General features: G+C 38.7%; 2 protein-coding genes and 1 long non-coding RNA gene across 4 annotated transcripts; 1 reads left to right on the top strand and 2 right to left on the bottom strand.

Annotated features, from left to right (window-relative positions):
- Positions 1 to 153: 153 nt before the first annotated feature.
- tbcd (tubulin folding cofactor D) lies at positions 154 to 25,755 on the top strand. 2 transcript variants are annotated; one of them, XM_008416127.3, is made up of 39 exons: positions 154 to 644; positions 728 to 778; positions 866 to 963; positions 1,079 to 1,180; positions 1,552 to 1,698; positions 5,359 to 5,414; positions 6,372 to 6,504; positions 7,185 to 7,230; positions 7,317 to 7,449; positions 7,700 to 7,833; positions 7,915 to 7,975; positions 8,107 to 8,181; positions 8,364 to 8,458; positions 12,751 to 12,907; positions 15,875 to 15,932; positions 16,019 to 16,048; positions 16,367 to 16,452; positions 17,727 to 17,807; positions 17,900 to 17,973; positions 18,103 to 18,220; positions 18,305 to 18,365; positions 18,460 to 18,482; positions 18,572 to 18,603; positions 18,706 to 18,768; positions 18,848 to 18,924; positions 19,280 to 19,361; positions 19,460 to 19,578; positions 19,687 to 19,778; positions 20,086 to 20,226; positions 21,704 to 21,787; positions 21,942 to 22,100; positions 22,260 to 22,398; positions 23,950 to 24,071; positions 24,178 to 24,255; positions 24,334 to 24,420; positions 24,498 to 24,585; positions 25,034 to 25,143; positions 25,270 to 25,354; positions 25,461 to 25,755. In XM_008416127.3, exons 1-39 carry the CDS (start codon positions 464 to 466, stop codon positions 25,479 to 25,481), a joined length of 3,579 nt encoding a protein of 1,192 aa, XP_008414349.1. In that variant the 5' UTR covers positions 154 to 463; the 3' UTR covers positions 25,482 to 25,755. The 2 variants fall into 2 exon arrangements, with proteins under 2 accessions (XP_008414349.1, XP_008414350.1); XM_008416128.3 differs by lacking the exons at positions 154 to 644; positions 728 to 778; positions 866 to 963; positions 1,079 to 1,180; positions 1,552 to 1,698 and adding an exon at positions 4,065 to 4,167.
- Positions 3,901 to 4,552, bottom strand: LOC145552573 (uncharacterized). Its single transcript, XR_014088664.1, has 2 exons — positions 4,259 to 4,552; positions 3,901 to 4,072 (listed from the first exon to the last, which is right to left on the bottom strand). It is a non-coding gene; the product is annotated as an uncharacterized LOC145552573 (long non-coding RNA).
- znf750 (zinc finger protein 750) lies at positions 8,499 to 12,254 on the bottom strand. Its single transcript, XM_008416126.3, has 3 exons — positions 12,077 to 12,254; positions 9,462 to 10,727; positions 8,499 to 9,370 (listed from the first exon to the last, which is right to left on the bottom strand). Exons 2-3 carry the CDS (start codon positions 10,709 to 10,711, stop codon positions 8,818 to 8,820), a joined length of 1,803 nt encoding a protein of 600 aa, XP_008414348.2. The 5' UTR covers positions 10,712 to 10,727; positions 12,077 to 12,254; the 3' UTR covers positions 8,499 to 8,817.
- Positions 25,756 to 25,981: the final 226 nt, after the last annotated feature.

Raw genomic sequence — 25,981 nt, 5'->3', positions numbered from 1 at the left:
AAAAACCATTTGAAAACTTGAGGATATTTCTATAGGTTTAATATACAAAAAAGTGCGAAAGGGTAAAATATAAGCACAGGAAAACATTGTAAACTAGCAAAACACGGCTCTCATCGTTCATTTCAAAGAGTGTGCAAATCCGGTCGACTCAATAGCGATTGGCACATCAACGTGCAGGGGTGGGGAACGTCACCACTGCTCTATTATGCGCCAGCATCCCAGCAGTTAAGATTTTACACTCGTTTTTTGCAAGTAGAATTACTTTACGCTCTTTCTGTACCAACACAAAATATAGTATTTTATTCTTAAACGTGTTTTTCTTACTAATTCTGTTGCCTCGTAGCTTTTACCAGTTGTTTTGCTAGGGTGAGATGCTAATATTAGCTAGCTAAGTATTGTAAAACTTAGTAAAAGAATAGCCTCCTACAGAGGCTTTCTGTAAATAAAAAAAAACACCAGCAGTATGGACTTATCGGAAGCAGAAAACGGTTACCCAGGAGGGGAGGAAGAGGTAGATGCTATTATTAAAACATGTGTTTTGGGTGGCTTCAGTGAGAGCAGTGAAACAAGAACATACATCGGTAGTCTTCCAGAGATCCACGAAGACGATCGAGCAGGGGAGTTTGCAGTTCAGAAGTTCAGAGGTGCGCCAAACCACAATAAAGCACTTAAATCACGTTGAATTTGAACCTCAGTCCTTAACAGTCTGTATTTGTTATGCCAACAGTAATAATGGACAGATACCAGGACCAGCCTCATCTGCTAGATCCTCATCTAGGTACACTGCAGACATAACTATAAATACTACTTTTTGCAGACAAAATGAAAAGTCTATTCACTTAATTTTTTTGTGTGCTGTTATTAGAATGGGTAACGAATATGCTGCTGAACTTCATAAGGAATGAAAATTCACCCCCTTCATTGGTTCATCTGAGCTTCCAGTTCCTTTATGTCATTTGTAAGGTCAGTTAAAATGTTATGTGAGTGACCCAACCTGTAACTCACATATGTTTCATACATTTCTCTAACACATAACTTAGTCCTTTAGTTGGTTTATATAATTGTGTCTTCTCGTTAGGTGAGAGGCTATAAAGTCTTCATGCAACTTCTTCCTCATGAGGTGTCTGATGTTCATCCAGTTCTGGAGATGATATCCAGACAGGATCCTACAGACTTAAAGGTAAACACTGTCAAAATATTAGATAGATATTCATTCTGCCATTCTGACTATAGCAATAACATCAAAATACTTTTAAAAATATGACTTACGACAATAGTGGATTTAAATTATGTTAGTGTCACAGTATTATATCCATGGCCATTTAATCTTAGGTTCACATAAAAAAACTGCAGTTTAATAATTATGATATTGTTTTGTTTTGCCTGTGTGAAGCACTTTGTGATCTATACATCTGTGTAAGGTGCTGCAGAAACAAAATTTACCGATTTAGTGCTATTGTGCAGCAGTTTTGGTTGTGGCTGGTTATAGTTGTGTGCAAACTATATGCTTTCTACAGTGATTTAGTAAGATCTATTTGTTTCACGTTTCAGACTTGGGAAACGCGCTACATGTTGTTGCTCTGGCTGTCCATGACCTGCCTGATCCCGTTTGACCTTTATCGTCTGGATGGTCATCTAGAATCAGAGGGCGTTAGAGTTAAAGAGCCCGTCATGGAGCGTATTTTGGCTGTTGCAAAGGTAAGTGATGTAAGACATGAACACATGTCTACATGGTCTCAAACACACAATAATATACCAAAAACCCATTCATTTAGAGGAGCTACATATTTGAACCTGTGTGTGTAATTCTGACTAATTGTGGCATTAGTAATCTACATGGCCACCATAATTGATATGGACAAAAATATTGAGGTCATCAAACCAAAGTTCAGATCTACAATAACCGATTAATGCCTGCTGGTCTCAGGTTTGCAACCAGCTTCTGAAACCAGTAACCTCCTCCCAGTGTAGGAATCTCACTAAGGAAAAAACTGCATTGGGTTTTCTATCACTTTAATATTTCTGCTATAACTGATGGATATTTGCATACAAAATAAGTCAATAAAGTTTCATTTACAATTTTTATATCTTTGTGTTATGAGGTAGATCTCAGCCGATTGGTGACAGAAAAAGTAGATCTTGGCCTCAAAAAGTTTGGGCACCCCTGCTCTAAAGCGTCAAAAGTCTAAAAACAAAAAGCTATTATTATTTATTAGTTCTGAATAGTCTAGTAGATCCAGCACAGGCCTTAAGTTGTTTTTGATGTGTCTGTGGGACATGACGTCTGACTGAGATTCATCAATAATACAACCATGGGTCTGTTTAATTCTTCTGGCCATAATAATATCAAAAACTTTATAATCATTGTTCAGTAAACAAATAGGTCTCCGGTTGTCATGAGTAATTTGTCTTTGCCAGCCTTCGGGATCAGAGTAATAAGGCCTTGTGTTAAAAGTAGGGGGGAATTCTCCATAACCAATACTTTCTGAAAGAGTGTTAAGATTAAAGGGACTAAGATCTATTACAAATTTCTTATAAAGCTCACTTGACAGCCCATCACTGCCAGTCGATTTGTTATTTTTAAGACTTAAAATAGCCTCTTCTACTTCCTCTAGAGCAGGGGTGTCCAAAGTTGGTCCTCGAGGTCCGGCATCCTGCATGTTTTAGTTCTCTCCCTGGTTTTACACACCTGCATCAAATGATGGCTCATTAGAAGGCCTAAGAGGAACACTGACTTGCTGAGGAGGTTGTTACAACCACTAGGGAGAGAACTAAAACATGCAGGATGCCGGCCCTCGAGGACCGACTTTAGACACTCTTGCTCTAGATAGAGTAAGGTTAGCATCACACATTTTGCTTTCAGCCTCAGATATAACTTTGCAATGTTTAATGGAGTCAATCAGTAAAAAAACCTTTCTCATCTGAGTATTTAGAGGAATAGAGATTGTTGTACAAATTGGAACAAAATGATCGAAAGGTTTTATGGTCTGATACAATCTTGTCATTGACTTTAAGTGTATCTAAAGTATTATGACGTTTAGACTTTTCTAAACTAAAAAAAGAGCATTGCTCCCCTTCCTCCAACCTCCTCGCTGTAGACCTGACAAACGCACCTCGAGCCTTCTGTTTATATATTTCATCAAGTTCAATTTGACCTTCACTAAGGAGAGATGTATCATACTCATTGCTAATCCTAGATAAAGAAGCTATCTGAGAGCAAAGATAGCTTCTTTGCTCTCAGAAAGAAGCTATCTATCTGAGAGCTTCTCAGAAAGATAGCTTTCTGGTTACTACTAAAGGATCTCGTGAATTTTCTTGTCTTATTTTAACAGTTCCCAAAAAGGCCTAAAAGAGCTGTTTACAGGCTTCCTCCTAGCTAGATTTAATCAGGGATCTGATCATATGAAAGAAGACTGTTGTAACTTCTAAGTTTATATTGTTTCAAAGCTATTGTTCAAGGGGATGTTTTTCAATAAAATAAGATTGGAACATTGAAAGTTAATTGTGACCTTGTAACATAGAGTTGGTTATAAAAAAGAAGAAGAAAAAAAGGAAAAATCGATATTGGCCAAAATCGGAATCGGCAGGTCAAGATTTTTAAAGATCGGTGATTGGAAATCGGCCAGAAAACTGCAATGGTGCACGCCTAGCTTTCACATCTTTCATAGCGCTCAAGTCAGAGCCTTGCCTCCTCTTATTGCACTAACCGAGTTCTCAGCTCCGTAACAGCTTATTTTGAGTGCCGATAAGTTATCTTTCAGTAGCCTTTTTCCTGCAGAGGGAGGTGAGACAGTTAGCAGTCAACGGTTCCGTGCCGGCCGCTAACGGCTGTATGATTTGGGTTTTCCAGCTGGTATCCAGCAGTCTCAGGCGACTTATCACAAGTTTTGCGTGTAGCTACCGAGAAGGATGATTCTGATTGCTGGTAGCAGAAAGTAGTCGTGGAAGTCACCGTCGATTCTCGACCAGCTGCTCTCCAACTGCTTCGCCGAGTTCCTCGTGCCCCGCTCCTTTCGATTTATTGTTCGTATCGTCTCAATGCGAGCGGCGTTTTATTATGAATGTACGCCACCTGTGTAGAATGTTCCAGTCCATTTAATCAAACGCACCAATCTCATTAGCAGCCACCGTGTTTTGGAAGTAGACTTGAATTCCCTCTCGTGTGATGTAAGTAAATAAGTTCCTAAGCAGTTATTTTGGAGCAATGCTGTTTGATTAAAATTCAACAATGTAACACGAAACACAACTAGTTACTCACCATTTTCTTTCAATTGGAATATTTTGTAGCAGAAGGACATTAAACGTAGTGCACGTTATGAAGGCTGTCCGTTAACTAAAGCCTCGAGCTCCGAGGGGAGGAGAAAAAAGCTAGGCAGTATCGTTGAATCTCCAACACAGCTCAAAGTCTTCAGAAACAATTAAGAATGACAAAACACCGATTTCTAAACAGAAATCACTTTATGGTACTGGGCATAGAAATAATAACTTGGCCTTATATGCGTTAATTACACGTCTTACATTTTCTCGCGGCAGGGTTATTTACTTTCGCATACTTTATTTTTTTCGTCAGACTTTTCTGTCAGGCAAAAGTTTGAGTCGGACGCAGACCTCTTCATTATGTTCTGCTCCAATCTCATTAGCTGCTGGACTTGAGGCGGTTGAGGCTACTGCTAACTTACTGCTAATAAATCCTTGCTAGCTAGATTTGTTGTCCACTTAAACTTGTACTGGGGAATTCAACAAGTACTCTGGGCACAAGACAAAGCTTAATAGAAATCTTTCTTAATAATGCAGATTCAAAAATATAAATGTTTTGAATTGTTTGGGCATTTATTTGTTAATATAAATGGCCTCCTCATTTTTATGTGTGCGTATTTCAAAGATTTTGCAGAAAAAAGCAACTTGAGATCCATTTAGTATTATATTTTCCTCCGTGTCTTTGTAATGATCCAAACAGAAAAAAAAGAAACTGTACCATATATGCCACATGGTATAAGTATGTAACCTTATGACCTGAAGACCTATTTTATGATACTGTATATAATCAGTCCAAGAACTGTTGTGGTATTGTCTGTGCTTTTCCTGTGCTGAGGTCTGTTGTTATAGACATTCAGTGGAGAAGTGGCACCATCAGCTGTCTAGAGGTGCTTAAGTTTTATTAATTATTCTGTCAGGGAAATTGTTGTTCTCAGTGTGGTTTTTTTTTCAGCAAAACATCATTATTTATTGCTAATATACAAATTGAATACATTTAAACAAGACATTTGCTAATATTTTTTAATTATTTAAATTCTTTTTTAAGAAAGAATTTTTCATGTACTTCTTTAAAGTTTCTTTTGTGCTTGTTTGGTTTTATAGACGTATCTATTTGCCATGGGCAGTCCTAGAGATGCTGCTCCAGTTCTTGTTTCAAAGTAAGTGTAATTTATTTATTTTTTTTGCTTTTTGCCTGTTTTTACTGTTGTTTTCAAGTTAAATTTAAATGAAATTGCAGTTTGAAATGCTCTGGTGTTTTAACTGACTCTCAATTAACTTCCAGTATAAGTCACCATTATTGGCTTATAATAACCAGTATTATAGCACTATCAACATAAGTGTAAATAAGACATGATACAGTTGAATGAATATGAAAAGTATATTAAATATTTTTAATTACATTTAGGCCAACAATTGTTTAAAAATGTTTAAACAAACATAAAATAATTTCCGAAATACAAGAATGCATTTTTTTAGTTAAAATGGCTATAAAAATGCAAATAAATAAAACTATAGTAAAAAGGTATAACCTATTTATTTAAGCAGAAGTTGCAGTGGTATTTTTTTCTTTTAGAATAAAATAAGTTTTGTTTTTATAACAATGTAGCATAGCATTGTAGTGTAACCATTGTATCTTTCCTCATATCTCACATACTAGCCCATACTAAATCAGGACATAATTTATCATATGCTGAAATTTGAAATATTATCATGTTTGAAGCTACTTACAGCTACATAGCAAGCACTTTGTACTGCCTTGTTGCTGAAAATGTGCTATATAAATAAAATGACCTATACATAAAAAAAATAATAATTAAAAAAAATGTCCTTGGCTAATTTTTTTAAGAGAAAAACTTGGTATTCCACTAACCTGAAAATTGAGTAGCGTAACTGACCTATTTTTGGTTTTTCTTTAATGCTTAGAATCATCACAGTTGCATCTGAATTGTTCAAAAATCTAATTTTATGTTAATGATCATTAAGTGATGAAAATAACCTTCTTCATCGTCACTAGAGGGCAATGTTGCTCTTGGAATATGTTTGCCATGTTGACCTGTGTTTATCCTCATAAAACCTCTAATATTTCTTTTGTCGGATTCTACGCGGCCCTACAGGTTTATGACACGCCCCGACGTGAAACAGAAACATCTCGGGTGCTTTCTGGACTGGAGTCTCACCTCTATATCTCAGAGCAGTGGCGACTCAATGATAGAAATCAGGAAGCTGGACGGTGTCCTGCAGTCCTTGGTAAAGTCTGCGCCTGTGATTCAGAGTTCATGTCCGTGTGAGGGGTGGGGATTTGAGGACGGAGTGTACGTGCTCAGATTTATTCAACCTGTAATTTACAAGAGCTGACACGATTGGTATGCTTTACACAATAGTTAGTGTGGTTGTAGCAGGTGTGTAATGCACCTGCTGCCTGTGTGGGATCTGTTGCTTCAAGTAACTTGGGAGAGTTTAATCTGCAGCTTTAGGCTAAACGGTTTCTCAACAAATGACAGCCATGCTGAGGTAATGGGTCTACATTCAGTTTTTGAGCATAATGCCTCACACATGACCTCACTGAAGATGTCTCATTGTTTATAAATTATTTTTAAAAAAAAGTTTCAGTGTGTAATAAGAATTTTTTGGACCCATACAAAGGAAACATTTTATTCATTGGAACATACATCTTCACAACGTGTTCAGAATTGTTTTGCTTTAAGGCTTTTGAAATTGGCTAAGTGTTCTCTGTCACCAGAATCCATACAAGTTCTAATGAAACTCTTTTGCAAAGAGCTCTAAATGACTAAGATTTTAGCAAATTACAATATTATGCAGTAGTTAGACTAAAAATGTAAAGGATTGTTATTTAAATGAAATATAATTATGTGGTCTAAAACTATTCATTTTATTCGATTTTTTTTTTCTATTTCAATGTCTTATAGGCAAAACTTTTTAAACATGGAAAACGAGATGACTTTCTCCAGTATGGTAGGCTCCATTTCCCACTAAAGCTCGCTTGGACAGTGAGAAAATTCTGATGTTGTGATAATTCCCTGTTGCCTCTGATATTCCAGCTCCTATAGTTCTGCGTAATCTGGAGCAGAAACGTCTGTCAGAGAGCAGCGAGGCCATGCTGCGAAAGATTCACATCAAGCTAATTCAGAGGCTCGGCCTTACATTCCTGAAGCCACGTTTGGCTGCTTGGAGGTCAGATATTATTCTAGTTTACTCCAGTTTTCACAGGTTTATTGTATGATTGCCTAGGATTTCACTTTCTTGGAACTAAAATAATTGAGTGAAGGTTTTTATAGTCAGATAAACTGATTCATATGTTCAGTTTAGGTATTTGTACATTTTTTTCCCCCCAACTAGATTCTAGCGAAACATTTTTGTCTTCTTCTGCTAGTAAAGGCTGCAAAACTTGTGTGTTTTAAAGTAGGTTTGTGTGTATTTCCAGGTACGAGAGAGGCAGTCGCTCACTAGCTGCTAACCTTTCTGTGTCTCACACCGCTGCTGCTGTCATTTCTGAGACGGAGACTCAGGAACAGGAAGAGGACTATGACATTCCTGAGGAGGTGGAAACTGTGATTGGTAGGTCATCACCTGCACTCAGTTTTTTGGTGAAATACTGCTGCTTAAGAAACATTTTGTGGCCTCTTTGTCTTCTTTCAGAGCACCTGCTGGTTGGCCTGAAAGATAAGGAAACAGTTGTGCGCTGGTCTGCAGCAAAGGGGTAAACAGTGTTTTTATACGGCACCCAGCAATGATGGATTTAAAAAGGCCTCCTGTTGTTACTTGTCTTTGGCATTCTTTATGCAGAAACAAGTCATTGTGTGTGGTTAAAATTTATTTGATTTTTTACAGCATTGGGAGGGTGACTGGGAGGCTTCCGAAGGAGCTGGCAGATGATGTGGTCGGATCAGTTTTGGACTGCTTCAGGTTGGTTTATGCTTTGGGCAGATTGGCTCCCTCCATGAATTACACTTTCCCAATTTTTATAGTTTTAATTTTGCTGCTGCTTTCTTATTTATCGAACAAGTTAAAGGTCCTGGGAAAGGTTTACATTCAATTTTAGATTCTACAGTGTTCTTTTCTTTTAACTGGAAGGTTGTTTTCTGTAGTTTTCAAGAAACTGATAATGCCTGGCATGGAGGCTGCCTCGCACTGGCAGAGCTAGGAAGGAGAGGTCTGCTGCTTCCATCAAGACTGACTGATGGTATGTACGCTCAAGTCGACTTCAATAAATGGACAAATAATTTAATAAGTCATATTTTTATTTCTTATTTTAAATTTTTTCCTGGTATTTACATTGATAACACATTTTACATTTGTATTTTTTGCTGATATTTATATAAAGATGACAGGGTGTAAATAATGTGTCCCCGTTTTACCCTTGTAAATCAAAGGTAAGCAAGCACCAGATACTGACTGTATCCTGATACCTGTAACAGCACGCCTGTAGATTAAACAAGTCATTTTGATTTTCTTTTTTCTAGTCTTGTAGCAATCTTTTCAGTCTGCAGATTAGAGATATAATCTCTTTGTATCTTTTCTGCAACAGTCAGAGTCCAGTTGTTAGGAGCGGGTCCTCCTCCTCAGAGTTGGGCCTGTTTCTTTTGTTTTCTTGCTCAGTTTATGAGATTTGCTCTCACTCTGGCTATTGTTACGTCTTTTCAAGCCACTCTCTTTAGCTCTTTTAGTCGACTTGGTATTTTTTGGAGAGTCGGGAGTCGTGGAGTCTATTGAGTCTTCGCAGGGCTGGACTTTAATGTGAAAATCACCTGAAGAGGCTACAGAGCTTGCAGTGGCAAGTTGGCAGAGAGCCAGAGCTGCACTCTGCCTCTGGTCACACGGTTCTTCGTCCAGATCTTGGTCCACTGTAGGTGGAAGGTCCTCTGAAGGGCTTGGAGCAGAGCTGTAGCTTGGGCTGCTGTGAGAAGCTCGGAGGCTGAGATTCAGAGGGAGCTCTGTGCCGTTCACGTTATCTGAATCACAACCCATCGTCCTCTGTTCAGATTTCTCCTCATGGTTCTGGTCTCTTTTTGACAGGTTTAGAGGAACTACATTGTCTGATTCTTCTTGATGGTTCTTGTCAGAAAAGGAGACACGTAGACCGCTTCCATTCGACCTAAAAAGGACATTTCAAAAATATTAGAGATCAGTAACAGGACCATATCACTTGATAAGGAAAAGGGTTAACAACCAGAACTTTTTCTTACCCTCCATCTAAGCGATGGCTTCCTAACTGAAGCAAGGTTTCTGCCGACTCTTCTTGTCTTGAATCTTTTGTGACCGGTTCCACAACTTTAGATGCGTGTCCAAGCTGGAGGGAGGTCTCCGACTCGCCAGTGGTCATGCACTGGGAAGACTCTGAGTCTCTCAGGACAATGTTTGCTTGACTGGGTCTGTCAGGTGACCCTAAGGCTGAGCAGCCCTCTTTAGGACTCAGCCTGGTTGTTTTGTCTCCACTTTGGTGACTCTCCCCTTGGGCGGAGCTGTGAGAGCTGTTGTGACTGGAATGTGAATACATATACAAGTCATAGTCCTTCTGGCCAAAGCCTTGACCGTAGCCATCCAAAGAAAAATATCTGTGTCCGGTAATTGGAATGGAAAGCTCATGGGGTCTGTAAAGGGTGTAAGGCAGAGGAGGACCTGAGTGAAGAGTGTGGCAGTATCTGTAAGGATAAGTGGGGAATGGGGTTCCATGAGGTGGGGCAATGGGTGGTTGCACCAGAGATCTTTGGGTATCTATAAACTCCGGTTGGAAGGACGGGACGTTTGGATCATTTACAGGAATGTGTCTGGATAGATAGTATGGCGGATACAGGGGTCGTTCAGGCATGAGGTAGGGAGGGTATTCGGGAACCATGAGAGGGGTGAAAGATTTGAAAGGAAGAGTTCTGGCCCACGGGCTGCTTGGATGGCTGATGTTAGAGGTTGGCGAATCCTCTCTTCGCTGCACAGTTGCAACCAAGGCCTCGGCACCGTCACGGTTGGGAGTGACAGGGGAGAAAGCAGATGGGCGAGGCAGAGCCTTGGCCTCATCGCTCTCTGTGAGTTCTCTGTCTGTGAGTGTATTTGGTTTTGCCACACTCTGGTTGTCGTTGCTCACTGGACTGTCACACCCAACATCTAACTCTTCTGTGTCATCTCTGCTCTCGTCTTTCTTCTCTTCCACTCCTTGTTTCTCAGAACTAAGGCTTTGGACTTCTGGAAGGACATTTGTACAATCCTTAGGTTTGACAGAGACTGCCTTTGCCACAGCCTTCGATTGTCGGGGTGCTTGTCCATTTTTTTGAGACACCAAGGAGATTGAATTTTGACACAAATTGTATTTCATATGATTGAAGAGATGAGACTTTTCATTACAGGTGAAAGGACACTGGAAACATTGGTACTTAAAAGGTTTGCCTGGTGGACGAGGGATGTAGTGAGGCCTTTTTGGCTTTCGCTCCTGATCCGTTTCCATCCTGACGCTGACTATCCTGAAAGAAGAATATAATATATTCTAGGTGAAGTAGTAATGCTGCAGAAAACTGAATGTTGAATTAGTGAATGTAACTTAAAATCTATTTGTTTTCACTGAAGTCATTGTTAGTTGTGCCCCAAGTGATGGGTTGTTAGACTGGTTCAGAGAAAGACCTTTTGTCATTTGAAGTTTTAGCTATGCGTTGTTTTAGTTGCATGGCTAGAAAAATCTCCTGGTGCACAAAACACCACAGCCTCAGGCTACATTTGTTCCTTTTCAGTGGAATGGCTACTAAGCAGAGAAATATTTAAATTTGAAAACCTGTCTGCTTTATGCAAATCTGTCACCACATTTTTGCATATATCCCGGTCCATGCTTGGTTTTAGCGTTGGGTTGTTGACATCAGCCAACACGTGCCAGCTAACGCTGCCTGCTCACGCATCAGTACCGTTTCTATAATTCTCTAATCATCTCCCTATAAAGTTAGCGGGCTGCTAAATCACCAGACAGACGGTTCATTCTTTTAAGTTTCGCAGACCTGGAGGGCATGCAGAGACTTGCTTTCTCTTACACCAAAACTGTGTGCTGTCAGCGTGGGAACTACAAGTCAACCTGCTTACCAACCTGCTTCCCATGACTACACCTGCGGGATGCATTCATCACTCGATAAGCTCACTGCCAATGAAGATTGCAGTGAGATTCATCTTTGCTCATTGTCAGAGCGCTGTAATCTAATAACTGAAATCCTTTTAGTATATATAAAACAACGTCTCAATACGGTTTCTGTCTGAAAGATTTGCGTGTTCTCTCTTGAATTAAACATCACCTAAAGATGTTAGTTTAGGGCTGCTGGGTGTGCTTTGAGAAACCGGCTTGTCGTGCACTGTCGCAAGAAGTTGTCACTCAAGTTTCGGCTAAAGTAGCATGCGAGGACACTCCCTTTCTAAGGAACATGAATTCACTTTAAAATACCATTTTAAGCCGTTCGTCTTGTGAATATGCAGCAAATCTAAATTATTTCTTATATTTAACTGAAGATGACAACCAGGAAACATAAAGAGAAGTTATTAAAAAAAAAAAAAAAAGCAACACATTTTAAATTCTGTAGTTCTTTGTTCATTATCAACTTAAGCCTAACACAAAGGCATGCATACATCAGTTACGTATCGCCAATAGCAGCAGTCTGAACAGAGGTTAGATAGGATCTGTTTGTAACAGGTGCACACCTTGTACATATCACTGCTACTACAGCCCAACTAAAATTGTGTGGCGACATAGTCAAACTTTGTCAGTTGTTTGTTAAAAGAGGTAATTGTTTTGCTACTTTCATGTTAAATAAAAAGACACAAATTGGACAAAAATTACCTTTTCTGATTGAAGCAGCAACGTCTGTTCCCGTATGTGAAGCCCGCGTAGAGGAGATCCACAGTTCACAGCAAATGTCAGTATCTGGTTTAAAGCGCTCGTTTTATCAGCTCAGAGTTTAGAACCATTTGTTGGATGAGTGTGATGGGAAGTGTGATCGTAGCTGTGTGCTGAGTTCGTCTTTGTAAGGTGTTTTCTCTCTAGTGGGTGGTGCTTCAGCCCAAACAGCAGGGCCCTCGGGCAACAGTGATGCACCTGATATTAGTCAGGCCTCAAGCAATGATTTAAATGTTGAGTTGGAGATATAACTCTTTTTCTATCCTTATCTAGCTTTTGTTAAAATAGTCAAACAAACTTTATTCCACACTGACTCCACATAGATTTTTTAAAGTGAAGTTCAGTAGAATCTGACAGGACCTGCAAGTGATTTGCATTTACTGTGTGGTTCTTCTGTGTGGTGTTGCAGGATTAGTTTACATGAAATATGAGCTTAAAAAAACAGAATTTGCTAGTTGTTCCTCTCTAAGAAATTTGAATAATATTCCTCATAATTACTCAGTGTTTTGAACACAACATGTGAAGTTGGATAAAGAAAACTGAACTCCTGTTTTTATGAAGCTTTTATTATCCGATTTCTATCTTGAAATATTCATCTTTGTTGTTGTATATTTCAGTCGTGCCACTTATAATGAAAGCACTGACCTACGATGAGAAGAGGGGAGCCTGCAGTGTCGGTTCCAACGTGCGTGACGCTGCCTGCTATGTCTGCTGGTCTTTTTCCAGAGCTTATGACCCGAAGGAACTCCAGCCATTTGTCACCCAGATTGCAAGGTAACACCTGTTACTATTAATCCTCCCGAAACAAAAATACATAAACATCACCTGAAATAATTTTTATTTTGTCTTTTGGTTGTAAGATGGTCCAAAAAAACAATGACTGTGTGAAGGTTAATGGCTCCTGTCTGCTGATGGGGCGATAACACTGCATAAAGAACATAAAGAATCTCTCAGCATTAGATTATTATGTTGATAATCTAATTCTAGCTGTAGTAGAGACACTTTAAATGACTTATAGCCTAAATAATATCAAAAACTAGGTCATAATTTGTCAAGACAACAACTTTTATTTTAAACATTATTCCTACTTTTTTTGAGTTACCTTCTACACTTACAAAGATGTAAAGTAACAATTAATGCTACACAATTCTCATCCACTCTGTATTGACAACCTAAAACTATGGGTCTTAAACCTGACGTAACTACTGTAAAAGTTCTGCCTGTGAAATAGACACTTTTAATTGAGGAAGAGTTATTTAAAAGACAAAATCTTCATCCTTAAACTGATTGAATCCCTAAAAGTTATCAGTAATGTGTGACAAAGTTAACGTTTTGTCACCAGAACCACCAGTAATAATGAAAGCATTTCTGTTTTTTTTTTTTGTCCAAACCTTGTTCACATCTCTTTTTGGAACCATGGTGGTTTCTCTAGAGAACACTACTGTTATTACCAATAATGGCTATGTCTCTTTGGGAACAAACAGCTTCTTAGGAAACCAGGGAGGTCACATTTAAGATGGACCAGCGGCACTAGCTTCTCTTTTTGGCATCTTTTTACTTTAGATTCGGAAGCAGGGAATGCGCATATGAAAACTTGCTGAAGTTTTACACATGTGCAGAAGATAAAAATCAGAGATTGGGACATGCAGAGACCAACTCAAAAATAGTTAAGCTAGCATAGCATGCATTACAAGGCAAACATTCATCACAACAGTCATTAATGGAAATTGATCAAGCCTCAGGATTGGGTCGAAACTTCTTTGAAGTGGTAGCTTTCTAGAGAGGCCTTATTATGAGGTCTTGATCAACCAGTCAGAAGCAGACTGTGGGCTGGTGCTGTAATGACTTGCCGGGGTAGGAAATTTTACATTACCAAATTTGCACCTCTCTTACAACATCAGGGAGTCAGAACTTGTGCAGAAACCAATCACCAATCAGCAATGACCATTGTCACGGTAATGATTTTTTTGGCAAAAGCAGCATATTATTTTTGAAAAGTCACTCCAACAAGTAAACTAAACATTCAATTTGTCTGATACATAATGTCCAACTAGCCAGCTTAGAAGGATGGAAGAGCAAAGAGTTTCTGGTAAAAATGTAAAGGTTGGTTGACATTCTATGATTATGTTTCTACATATTTACTCAGACATAATTGTTTTGCAGTTTGTTCTTGCAGTTGTCTGTATTTAAGTTTTTTTTAGGCAAAAAGGCTGAAAAGTGCAGCGGAGTTGTAAAATCCTCTACTAGAAAGAAAAAGAATATCAGTAAATACTACTTTTTTTGGTTGTGAAAGACCTTATCAGTGAGATTTGCATAGAAACTTCACAGTTTGCCTGTAAGCTGCAATTTACTGCCTCAAACCAGTTTTTCTGTGACACGTTGGTACCTCTACTTATCCGGCTCCAGTTCATTGGGTACTTTGCTAAATGCATATTAAATAAAGCTGGAGGGTAGAAGAACTGCTTTCATTTGCAATGTGTCATGCAGTCATTTTAGGTGATTGTCATTTGATGATGGGCAGGAAGGTTTGGCTTTACTGTAGATGTGTTCAGGAAAGACTTTGTAAATGCTTTATAAAGTTGTAATAAACTGAAAGTATGACTTAAAATAATGTCAACTTAGTCGTACAAAGGATATACTAATAATAAAGAATAGTGGATACTGTTTGCTATGGAAAATAAGCATTTGGAATGCTAGTATGGCCTTATAAGGCTTATGTGCATTTATTTAAGGCCAGTAAACTATTTCTCTTAGATATTTGCGCAGACAGTTATAAAGGTATTCAGAAGTTTCTTCTTGTCTTCAACCGTGGATGCTGAGAAAACTGTCTTTTATTCAAGTAGAGGCTCCTGATCCACCGTAGAAAAGTAAAAAACGTATTATCTCAGGATTCGCACATCTAATCTCTAACCAGAACACAGACATAGCTCATCACCCACTGAGCTGCACTCAGTCTTTGTTAACAGTAACGGTTTATGTCATGCTTTCTTGCCTTGCAAGTATGGACCTGCGGCCTCTGACTGTGCAGACCAGCTCTGCAGTGTCAGAGTTAACCCCTTTGCAAATCATCATCAGCGCCTGGGACTACACCCTCCCTTTCCCTGGGCCACAAGATTGCCAGGTTTCGCCTGCTGCTGTAGGTTTCGGTCGCCGTTTGGCAGAAACGCTGGGACAAGCTGGTTCCTGCTCTATTCATCAGAACTCGATGACAAGTCCTGAAAATGTGTTTTTGTGAAAATGGCCCTTTGTGACTTGGGGGCACATACAAACAGTTGTGTTCTCCTGCAAAGTTGCAACATGCATGAATAGACCTGTTGCAACTGTAGGATTTTCAGTATGCTCTTCTCACCGATACCTTAGGTTTAAATATTGTATAGAGCTGTGTTGTTTTTCCAAACCCTCTGGGTAGAAGCGTTTTTTTTTTTTTTTTTTAAGGCAAACCACATGCTAAGGAAGTAAACATGGTCAGCTGCATTTTCATTTTTCTCAGGGTGTCATCATCATGTATATGTAAGCAACCCCACGCCCCCATTCTCACACACATTCCCTGAGATTTTCAAAAGTAATGTAGTGTGAAGGGATAAAACCTCTTATGCTGTTCAAGAGTCATGGGTAATGATACAGCTGGTGTTGAACCGATGCACTGAGGAAACTGAGTTTGTTTTGCGGTTATGGTCTGATTCTGATTACAAAAGTGTGTGTTAAATCTGGATTATCACATAAAACACAATTTCTCCACAGCGCCTTGCTGATCACCGCTGTGTTTGATCGCAACATCAACTGCCGCAGAGCTGCGTCTGTAAGTTCGCTAGTAAACTTCATCATGCTGCTTTTCCAAAGATCTTGAATGAGAAAACTTTAATTTTGTGTGTCTTTTCCTCCCAGGCTGCCTTCCAGGAGAATGTCGGCAGACAGGTTTGTGACTGAAGCTTTGACGACCTGAGCATTATGGCAGTATTAGCCTTATTTGACGCTTATTTGCAAGCAGATATCCAGTTCATGCTCAAACTTGCCTCATTACGAGGAGCTTTTAAAGAAAATGGCCTTCTAGCGTAGCTACAGGGCACCAGGAAACACTGAATGTGCCAGTAGCCCGTAAGCAAGAACTCTTTAGATTTGTCATTACTTGAATTGGGAACTCTGTCACTGACTGTAGACATCTTAAATGTAGCTGGCTTGTGTTGCAAAACAGTCCATCCTAAGGTGAAAATGTTCTACGCTTTTCTTCATCAGGGCACCTTCCCTCATGGCATCGACATTGTGACGGCAGCAGACTACTTTGCTGTGGGAATGATCAACAACTGCTATCTGAACATTAGGTGAGGACAGTGTTGAACTGCTCATGCAAAGCTATTTTTATGTTCATTGCAAACTGCTCAAGTACACAGCATCCCACCAATATATTCGTAACACAATGATGCTCACAAATACGCAAGGGATAGTGTTCTCTATTCATTTTCCATCTGATATAGCGTAGATCTTGTTGACATGAGGCATTTCAAGAAATTTCTCTTAATTTCAACTTCTTGTCAGTATAGCTGGATATATTGTAAATTACAATAGCATCATTTAAAATTAATTTCAATAATTCAAAGAATAATACTCCAATGTTATCTGCTCATTACCCACAGATTGCTATATTCAAGTGTTTATTGTTGTCAATTTTAAGGATTTTGTTGTAAAGCTGGTGTAAATTCAAACTATACTTTCCAGGACAATTTCAATAGTAACATATTAAAATGACAAATATCCAAAAATCTCTGCCTACTAAAAATTATGCAATTACTTTGTACCTCTGAGCAACAATCTGTTTCCTCTTGAGCTCAGGTAAGGTGCTTCATACAGCGTCTCTGGTTCTGAGTGAACTGTATGCGGTGTTTCTTGAAACACGGTCATGCAGCAGCCTGCAGATTTCCCAACGCTTGAAAGAGTTTAGCTTCACAATCCTATCAAGTCTCTTTTTCTTCCACGCATATTTTCCTTCCACTCAATTTTTCCGCCATGTCCTGGGATGCAGCATTCTGGGATCTCTTAATGATCTTATCCTGCTTATCCTGCTGGTGGAAAGTGTAACTCACTGTCATATAAGCGGCTATCAAGTCAGCTCTCTTCCTTTTGATCGTGTAGGCCCAAACATGGCCATATCATTTCTGCATCACAATCATTCCTTAATGGTCTAATAAAATATTCAGATTTTTTGTGACGCTGAATTAGCTGTAAGACATTATCGTCCAAATTAACAGAAATAAATGCGTGCATACGTTAAGCTTGAGTATACAGCTATGCAAGTTTTATTTTTCAATTGAATGTAAGAAGAAAATTAACCTTTTGAAGATTTTTCAATGCACCTTCACAATTACATTTAATATCTTTAAAAATATGAACATTTGTTATTTACCTCGTTTTGCATAATTTATCAGGTTTGTGTCACAAATGAAACGGAAAACATCACCGCAGAGAAAGAGGGTAGCCTTAGGGCATGACTGAACACAGAGGCATACTGAACACAAAGGAGTTCAATAAAGTTTTCTTCTTTTTAAGACTTCATGTGGACATGTAAAAAAATGGCTTTCATGTTTTTGTTTATCTTAAGTGTCTTCATAGCTGGTTTCCCAGAGTACACCAAATCCATGATCGAACATTTGATATCCAGGAAAATCAACCACTGGGACGGGTCAGAACCTTCACCATTTGTTATTAAAATCACTGCGATGAGCTTTTACATTTTTAATATCTTTAGGAAACATTCTTTATTTTGTTTCACAGCGCGATCCGACTGCTTGCCACAAAAGCACTCCACAACCTGACGCCTCAAGCACCTGATTATATGGCAACAACAGGTAAACAATGTCACCTTACTTGTTCATTGGCAGTTAAATAGGCCACAAGAAAAGCTTTTTAAACACCGATTGTAAACTTTTGCTTAAAAATTGTGAGTTTAGACGATGCTCTCTTTCATTTTAACGCAGTTTTGCCACAGCTGTTGACCACAGCAGTGGGTGTTGATCTCCACAGTCGTCATGGAGCCATTCTGGCATGTGGAGAAATCACATATGCGCTGTACAAAGTGGCTGTTCAGAGCAACAGGTAGACTTGATATATATGAAACATCTCAGTGTCATAAAGGTTAAAAACGTAGAGAATAAAGTGAGTTTTTCTTTTTTATAATAGGAGTGTGATGGATCTAATTTCTCCAGAATGTGTGGATGCACTAAAGAACATTCACAATTTGGTGAGTGAACAAGGAGTTCTTAGTAAGACTTGCTGTTTGTGTAAATTGTGGTCAAACTGCGATGTAGCTGACTGAAATTTGCTGACACTTTCAGCTTCATGAAAGAAAACAATACAGGTAGGCAGAAATGCTCCTTTCAGCTTTTTTGCTTGTAATGTTGTAAGAATGCAAAATATTTTCATATAGAATTATTTTCCTTTCCATAGGGGCTTCGGTGGAGCACTAATGAGACCAGCAGGTACGTCCAAGTCACATGTGAAAAATGAATTACTGAAAGAAGATGTTTTGAAAACAATGATTAAACCTGATATGTATTTCTGCTACTTTTTTATTTTTACAGTTTGCAGCCTCATAGAAAAGTTGTCCCTGTCTAAAATGCCTTTTAAGAACGACCCCATAATCGGTAAGTAAATGGACCAACAGTTTTTGTTTTAAAATAGTTTTTTGTGAAGTCAAAGCTAAAAGTTTCTGGTATGTTTCAGCTGCGTGGCAGTCGCTAATCGACGACACCTTAAAGACTCTTCATCTCTTTTCTAGTGGAGTAAAGGAGGACTTTATTGTAAGTCGATTCATTTATCAATATGTACAGGGTTCATGAATTAATTCTGATTTATTCGTGATTTTTAGAGGTTTCATATCTAAAGCCTTACCTTAATAAAAATAGCTGTAGATTGACTTAGTTTTGTTAGTGTGATTTCAATTTGTAAATGTGTCAAAAATTGACTGAGGACTATGAGATTAAGAAAAACTATGGATTTGAACATTTGTTTGGGGCTACAGTGAAGTGAATCCTTTTAAAAAAGTAAAAATTAAAACCACAATTCACATCTTGTACAGTGATAATAAAATGTATAAAAGACTATACTTGTGTGGCCTTCTACAGCTCAATGAGTTTTCTCTCCTCCTGTCTGTAGGTCTCCATAGTAACAGCCTTATCTGCCTTGTGTGAGGAGTTCTACCAGGACCAAGAAAACCAGGCTGACACACAAATACAAGGTGGCATTTCTTGTTGTTTTCCTCTGGACCCTAAATGAAAACACTAAAAAAATGTATGAAGCCGCTTTTATAACAACAGTTTATGTTCACATGCTTAGATGCGCTCATATCCAAGTACCTCGAAGGACTAATGAGTCCACAGTTGCTCACCCGTTGCGGATCTGCTCGCGCTCTCGGCTGTCTGCCGAAATTTATGATCCACAGCAAACTGAAGCAGGTGAGTGTTTAAAGTATGAATATGAATTTGGGATTTTTAAAAAATATTTCACTGCCTCGATAAATTGCTATAAAATATCGATTCTCTGTTCTTCTTTTTCTGTTTCAGATATTTGGAGGGCTCGAGCAGATGTGCGCCGTCAGCCAGAAGGAGGGCAATTTCACTGAGGCAAGGAGAGACGCAGTCAGATCAGTGGCTCAGTGAGTCTTCTTACACATTTTGCCTGATGGTTCTGGTTCATGACCCAGAGGTACCCTCTGTCTACCCGAAGGTTCCTCATGTTTTCTGCTGAAACACATAGCTCTATCAACACTAATGCCAAAGTAAACTATGGACTGACTCTACCAGAAGGACCAGAACAGCATATCCTTCTATTAATCAGATTGTATTTTGCATATTTCCTCCAAAGTCAATTTCTTTTCTAGCTTGCTGCATTAATCTTAATTTGTTGATTATAAGTTTACATTTTTGCATCACTTTGTAAATTTGTGTCATGTCTTTTGTCAGGGTCTTCCACAAGACAGGTGTTTGTCCCCACGGCTCCCCTGACTCCGTCCTCTGCTCGGAGAATGTGGTCGAGGTGTTCGGCTTTCTTCTCTGCAGCATCAACGACTACACAACAGACAGCAGAGGGGACATAGGAGCCTGGTGAGTAGTGGATCCTGAGGTTCGCTCTCCTGCCCGAGGCTTCCGGTGTTTCTTTTTTCTGCCCTTCACACACAAGTAAAACAAAAATACTTCTCTCACATGTAGCTTCAGGCCATGCTTGGGGACTAGCCAGGAATGTCACCTGGCTTGTCACTTGTCTTCGCAAAAAGGGATGGGCTGTCTCTCTAAGGCTGTCTAGTAATTTTTTTTTTCCTTCCATTATTTTGTTTTCTTTCTTCCTGCTTTTTTTTTCTTTTTGTAGCATTCTCAAACGGAATACTCTTTTTTTAAAATTAGAGATTTTATTGCACCACCCTTCTAAAAGTTGCATTGATTACAAAATGCTTTGCCAATGCAATGTTTGGTATCATATGCAGGGTTAGGTTTTTATCTATGTGTAGAAATATATTACTCTTTCATAATTTGAGCCCAGTGTATTTTGGTATTTCCATCTCATGTCTCTCATGTCTGCTTAGGGACTCTAAAGCCACTTGTCTCATAAGTAAATCTTAAATGACTTCTTGCCAAATAAAACATAACAGTTCCTTCCGTTTTCTTAAAAAACAGAGGCGCCTTCTTGCAGTAATAGTGAAAGGAAAAGTACACCTTCTTCCGCCATCTGCGGTTTTAATCTGAATTTATTTTAATTCGCCTTTTACTTGGGAACAAAATAATATATCAAATTGATCAATTATTGAAATATTTATCATCTGATTTAGTAACTGATTAATTGTTAACTGGAGTATGCTTACTGTAATAAAGAGCATTTACTGAAAAATCACAGAGCACTAATTAAACCAAAAATGTGGGAAAATATTTCTACATTTTGCATTTAAGATAAAAGGAAAACCTTTGTAAATATTGTCTGTAAATATGTTCTACCCAGAATTACAGTTTGGGTTTAATCTCGTTCAAACTTAAAAATAAATAAAATAATAATAATAGTAATAGTAATCTGTTAGTAGATCAACAGATTAGCTTTATTTCTTGTTAGGCCGACCAGAAAGGGTTCAGCTTTTCATATACTGATTTTAGCAGTAGCAGATGCATATGGATACTTTGTTACAAATGATCAAGAGTTCACTAAAGGAGTGCTACGTTATTGCATTTCAGCCATTAAAATGTTTTTTTTTTTTTACCTCTTATTAAGGAACACAATAATTAGTTTTTTGCATCCTTTGAAGTATTTCTAAAATTGTATAAAAAGGGTTTATGTGATCAAATTTAAAAATCCACTTTTATGCCACTTTTTTGTCTGATTAATCTTCAAAATAACTCATTACTAAAATAATGGTTGGTTTGCTTCCCTACTTTAGTTGTTTAAAAATGCTCACCAGAAATATTCATTTTAAAAATCTTAAGATGTTCATTAATTTTTCTGCATCATTGTTTTTAAACCTCAGTTAAATTGTAGCTGAAGGTGAATCCACATCCTCAAATGGGTTTTACTGAGTTAACTCTCCTCTCTCTATCCCAGGGTGAGGAAGGCAGCCATGACAAGTCTGCAGGAAATCACCTTGATGGTGTCCAGCAGTGCTCCAGAGATCCTCTCACCAAACCTGTGAGTAGTAACCTCAGAATGCTTAACTCCTGTTTTTGTGCACCTTGCCCTTCCTGTCTTCATTGCGGCGACTTTTTCTGCACTAAGTGAATGTGACAGTGAGACTTAATTTCTCCTTGAATCGTCTTTAATATCTTCTCCGGCTTGTCTGCAGGGTGAAGTCTATGATGTGCTGCCTGGCTCAACAGGCTGCAGAGCAGAATGACCACTACAGAGCTCATGCTGGAAACATCTTCCTGCACCTCCTTCACAACACTGAGCCTGTAGTACCTCACATACCCCACAAGGAGGAGCTGTTGAGCATCTTTCCTGCGTGAGCTGCTCAAATATATTACTGCAGCATTATAACTTGTAACAAGTTAACGAATGTGGTGTTTTTTATGCGGCTTTGGTTACTTTGGGGAAAAATACATCGGGCCTGATTTAGAGACACTTTCTGGCGATCTTTAATTTTGTTTGGTTTCTCTTCCAGGGAGACCATAACCAGCCTAAACTGGAATGCCCCATCCCAGGCTTTCAAGTACATCACACAGCTGCTTGGATTGCCTGAGTATCAGTACCACACCCTGCTGGGGCTCTCTGTGTCAGTGGGAGGGATCACCGAGTCCACAGTAAGTTGAAGAAGCAGAAAATTGTCAAATCGCAGCCGGAAGATAAAAAACCTGGCCATAAATGATGCGGACGAAAAGATTTAGTTTCATTGCGATACTCTGGAGGCTTTCGCAATCGTGGCCACAGAGCTCTACGTTACCCCTAGCAGCACTGAGGGACATTTTGCCTTTATTTTGACACAAGGTTTTGTCTGTTCAAGCATCTATCAAACCCATAATGTGAATTTAGTAGGAGCCAGAGTATTTTTTATGTCAAGGGCATAAACAAAGCAGATGACTAAAGCAAGCAAAATATGTAAACATACAAAAATAAATTGATGTTTCAGTTTTGTTTTTGCTCAAAATGTGGAAACAAAATGGTTGAGATATTTATTAGTTTATGCTGTGTGACAAATAAATAACGTTTGTGTTTGATTGCAGGAATTTAGATTGGATAGTTCCACATCACAAAATGCGACCACATGCTTTTGTCATTTAGCAGCAATCTGTTTATTATTCAGGTTGTCCGACCAACAGGGGGCGCCGTTTGTCCACCGTTGTCTTCTGTGTAACACCTGCTTTTAGTGTGCTCTTAGAATCTTGTTGTCGCTCCTCAGCCAACCTTTGCATAAATACCGGACTTGAAATATTGATTGAGTCGACGTTGGTTCTTTATGCTGACAAAGAAACTTTTCTCATGGCTTTTATTCTGCGGTTTATCCTAAAAGCATGCCTGTGAAACTCCTCTGCAGCCTTTTTTACGCAACATCTCTCTGGAGGTCCAGCCTGGGCTCATAACTGGGGTTGATCAAGTCCTCATTCCTCTCCCACTGCGATTTAACCTGTTAAAACCACACATTCAGAAGCAGCCCAGGCTGCAAAAGTTTGAGCTTATTTTTAACTTTGAATATTTATGGATGGAATAAAGAAAGTATATTTAAAGCCTGCAATAACAACCTCGAGGCCCATGAAGGTAAACCAATCTGCCATTGGTGCTTTAAAGCAAGCTCCCTCAGAGACCATCCAGCTCCACTCTTGTTTTTATCTCCTCCTCTTAAGAGTTTTTCTACTTCTGCGGAAACATCCTCAGAGACGAGAGGCACCGATGTATTTGTACAGCATTTAGAAAACGGAGCCAAGATTGCTGCAATGTATGGGCCAAGATTACGATTCTCACACTGCAGGGCCGTACGCTCACAGGCCAGAGAGAAAACGAGCCTCACTCTTGCTTTTCAGAAATCAACCTGGCATAGTTCAATCACTGCAAATTGGGATAAAAAATAGTTTTACCATTGTTAACTTTGATAATTCTATCATACACAAAATCTCTTTGAAGCCTACATAACATTATTTATAGAGTTATGTAACAAGTGCAAAAGGCTACACTCTTCACTACATACATATAGTGATCATTTATTTAGATCATAACGTCAAATTAATTACAGGTCTGATTTAACTTTTTTTCCTATCCACACCATTTTGACTTTGACATTAATCCCCACCATCCCCACTGCAGTGAATTACTCTTCTGTCCTGCTGCTCAGGCTCCTGCAATCTTTTGCATTTGTTCAGGCACATCACTCCTCCCAATCGCTGTTTGCCTTCCTGAAAGGGATTCAGAAGGACATCGATGCTCTGACGCAGTTTACGCAAACATTGCTGGGGATCTTTAGGAATAATCTTCAGAATGACAGGTACATTAAACTAAACCAGATTCATCCCTGTAGTATAACTTTGAAGCACTTATTTTCATCATTAATATCTATAACATTTCAAATTTGTTCTCCCTTTTTCTTGAAGAGTATCTGTTCCCCTGCTTATGATGCTCAGTCAGATGCTTGCCAACAACGTTTTTGAAATCTTGACCACACAAGAAAAGTAAGTGGCTTTTTATGATAGAACTGTGTCTTCATACCTCAGGGATGACCAGAGTTTTCTGTCTCTTTGCTTCATAAGTCACCAGGTCTGTGTGGATCTTTTGGGTCTTTGCAAAGAGCTCAGGAAGTCCAGGAATGTGGCCAAGATACGTGCCTGCATTTACGTGTAGGTTCTCGTATGCACATAGGCTTACAGCTGCACCACCAAAGCAGAAGAAAGGCTTATTGTTGGTTGTTTTCCAGATACTGTGGACTGATCCAGTTTGAGGGAGATGTGAGGAAGAAAGTTTTGTCCCAGCTGCTGATGCTGCTCTGCCATACGTTCCCGATAGTAAGTTCTGCACACTTACACCTAACAGTGGACCTCCTACACTGTAATGAAGGTTTATCATTCCTAATTCATATACTATAAATATCAGCCCACCTAAAATGAATGGCGAGTTTATTTTTACTAAACAAATCAAATTTGATGTAGTTGATTGTGGCCCACATATGGAAACTTGTAATTAGAAAGTTGGATACGTTTACATTTAACTTGTATATTCTTCTAATAGTGTATACTGTCCCTTTTTAGATAAATTAAAAATAGAAATATATTGAGACTGAGAACTATTTCTTTAGGAGTCAAATATTATAGAGAAATTGGTTGAAATTAAATAAAATATGTTTTAGACATTTATAGTCTCTGCTTTGATGTAATTACTCTAAACCACTATTCACATTATTATTCATGTGTATATTTTTTATTGTTTGTGATGTTGTTTTTATTATAACTCCAGATAAGAAAGACTACATCCGGCGAGATGTATGAGATGCTACTTACCTACAATGACGTCGCGGATCCAGATGTGCTCGACGATGTCTTAAACTTACTAAGTGACACTCAGTGGTTCGTGTTATTTTGTAATCAAGTCATCAAATTAGTTGTGAAACCATCTGTTTTTTGTTTTTTTTCAGAGAATTTACTTTAAATTGAATTTATTTAAAATATCAACGATTTTATTATCCGTTTAAGGGAGAGCGACCTCGCCACAGTGCGGGAATGCAGGAATCAGCTTTGTGATTGGCTAGGAGTGCCCAGGCCCCGGCCAATAACCAAGGTAACGATTTAACATCATTACCTTTATCTGCTTCTGAATATTTGGAGAGGAGTTAGGTTTTGTGTCTGTTTGAAGATAACCCTGACAACTCTCTTTTCATTTGCAGGACCCTGACCAGGTTTCATGATTACTGGTGTTGAATTCGGCAGGAGCTCTAAGAGAAAAAGGACTGAGCAGTTAGTGTTTTCTTCTGAATCTGTGTCAGGAAGTTTGTCCGTCTGCCAGAGAAATGCACAGCAAAAATTGCAGCCTGTTCTAATAATTTAACATGAATGCAAAAAAAAAATGAAAGAAAAATGATCTGTCACAGTTGTTTTGTTAATATCGCTACAGGTGTATCGCCTGCAGCAACCTTTTTCTCTGTTTCTGCAGCTGTAAAACAATAAATGACCTTAAACTTACCTGTAGCAAGTGTTTTTTTTTTTTTTTTGTTATTTTCTGTCAATAATACTATTGTTCGATGCTCTATTTAGGACTCGGTCGAGCTGTTTACATGTAAGCTGTACCTGGAACAACACAGGGATGTGAAATTTAAACTGTACTTTGCAAACACTCCGGGGAAATGGTTACCATTTAAATGTTTTGGCACACAGCGTGGAATGTCACTGAGGCCCCTGCTTCCCCTTA

This window comes from Poecilia reticulata, chromosome 8 (assembly GCF_904066995.2).
Source record: "Poecilia reticulata chromosome 8, P_reticulata-male-v2, whole genome shotgun sequence".
Taxonomy (NCBI): domain Eukaryota; kingdom Metazoa; phylum Chordata; class Actinopteri; order Cyprinodontiformes; family Poeciliidae; genus Poecilia; species Poecilia reticulata.
The sequence above is the reverse complement of the archived record's forward strand: the minus strand, read 5'-3'. Positions and strand labels throughout refer to the sequence as shown.

Excerpts from the sequence above, each read along its gene's own strand:
- znf750 (XM_008416126.3), bottom strand. The coding sequence starts at position 10,711 with ATGGAAACGGATCAGGAGCGAAAGCCAAAAAGGCCTCACTACATCCCT. Across the intron at positions 9,371-9,461 it reads AGCCATCGCTTAGATGGAGG|GTCGAATGGAAGCGGTCTAC; the intron begins GTAAGAAAAAGT and ends TGTCCTTTTTAG.
- tbcd (XM_008416127.3), top strand. The coding sequence starts at position 464 with ATGGACTTATCGGAAGCAGAAAACGGTTACCCAGGAGGGGAGGAAGAG. Across the intron at positions 18,769-18,847 it reads TAAGAACGACCCCATAATCG|CTGCGTGGCAGTCGCTAATC; the intron begins GTAAGTAAATGG and ends GGTATGTTTCAG. Across the intron at positions 24,072-24,177 it reads AATAATCTTCAGAATGACAG|AGTATCTGTTCCCCTGCTTA; the intron begins GTACATTAAACT and ends TTTTTCTTGAAG.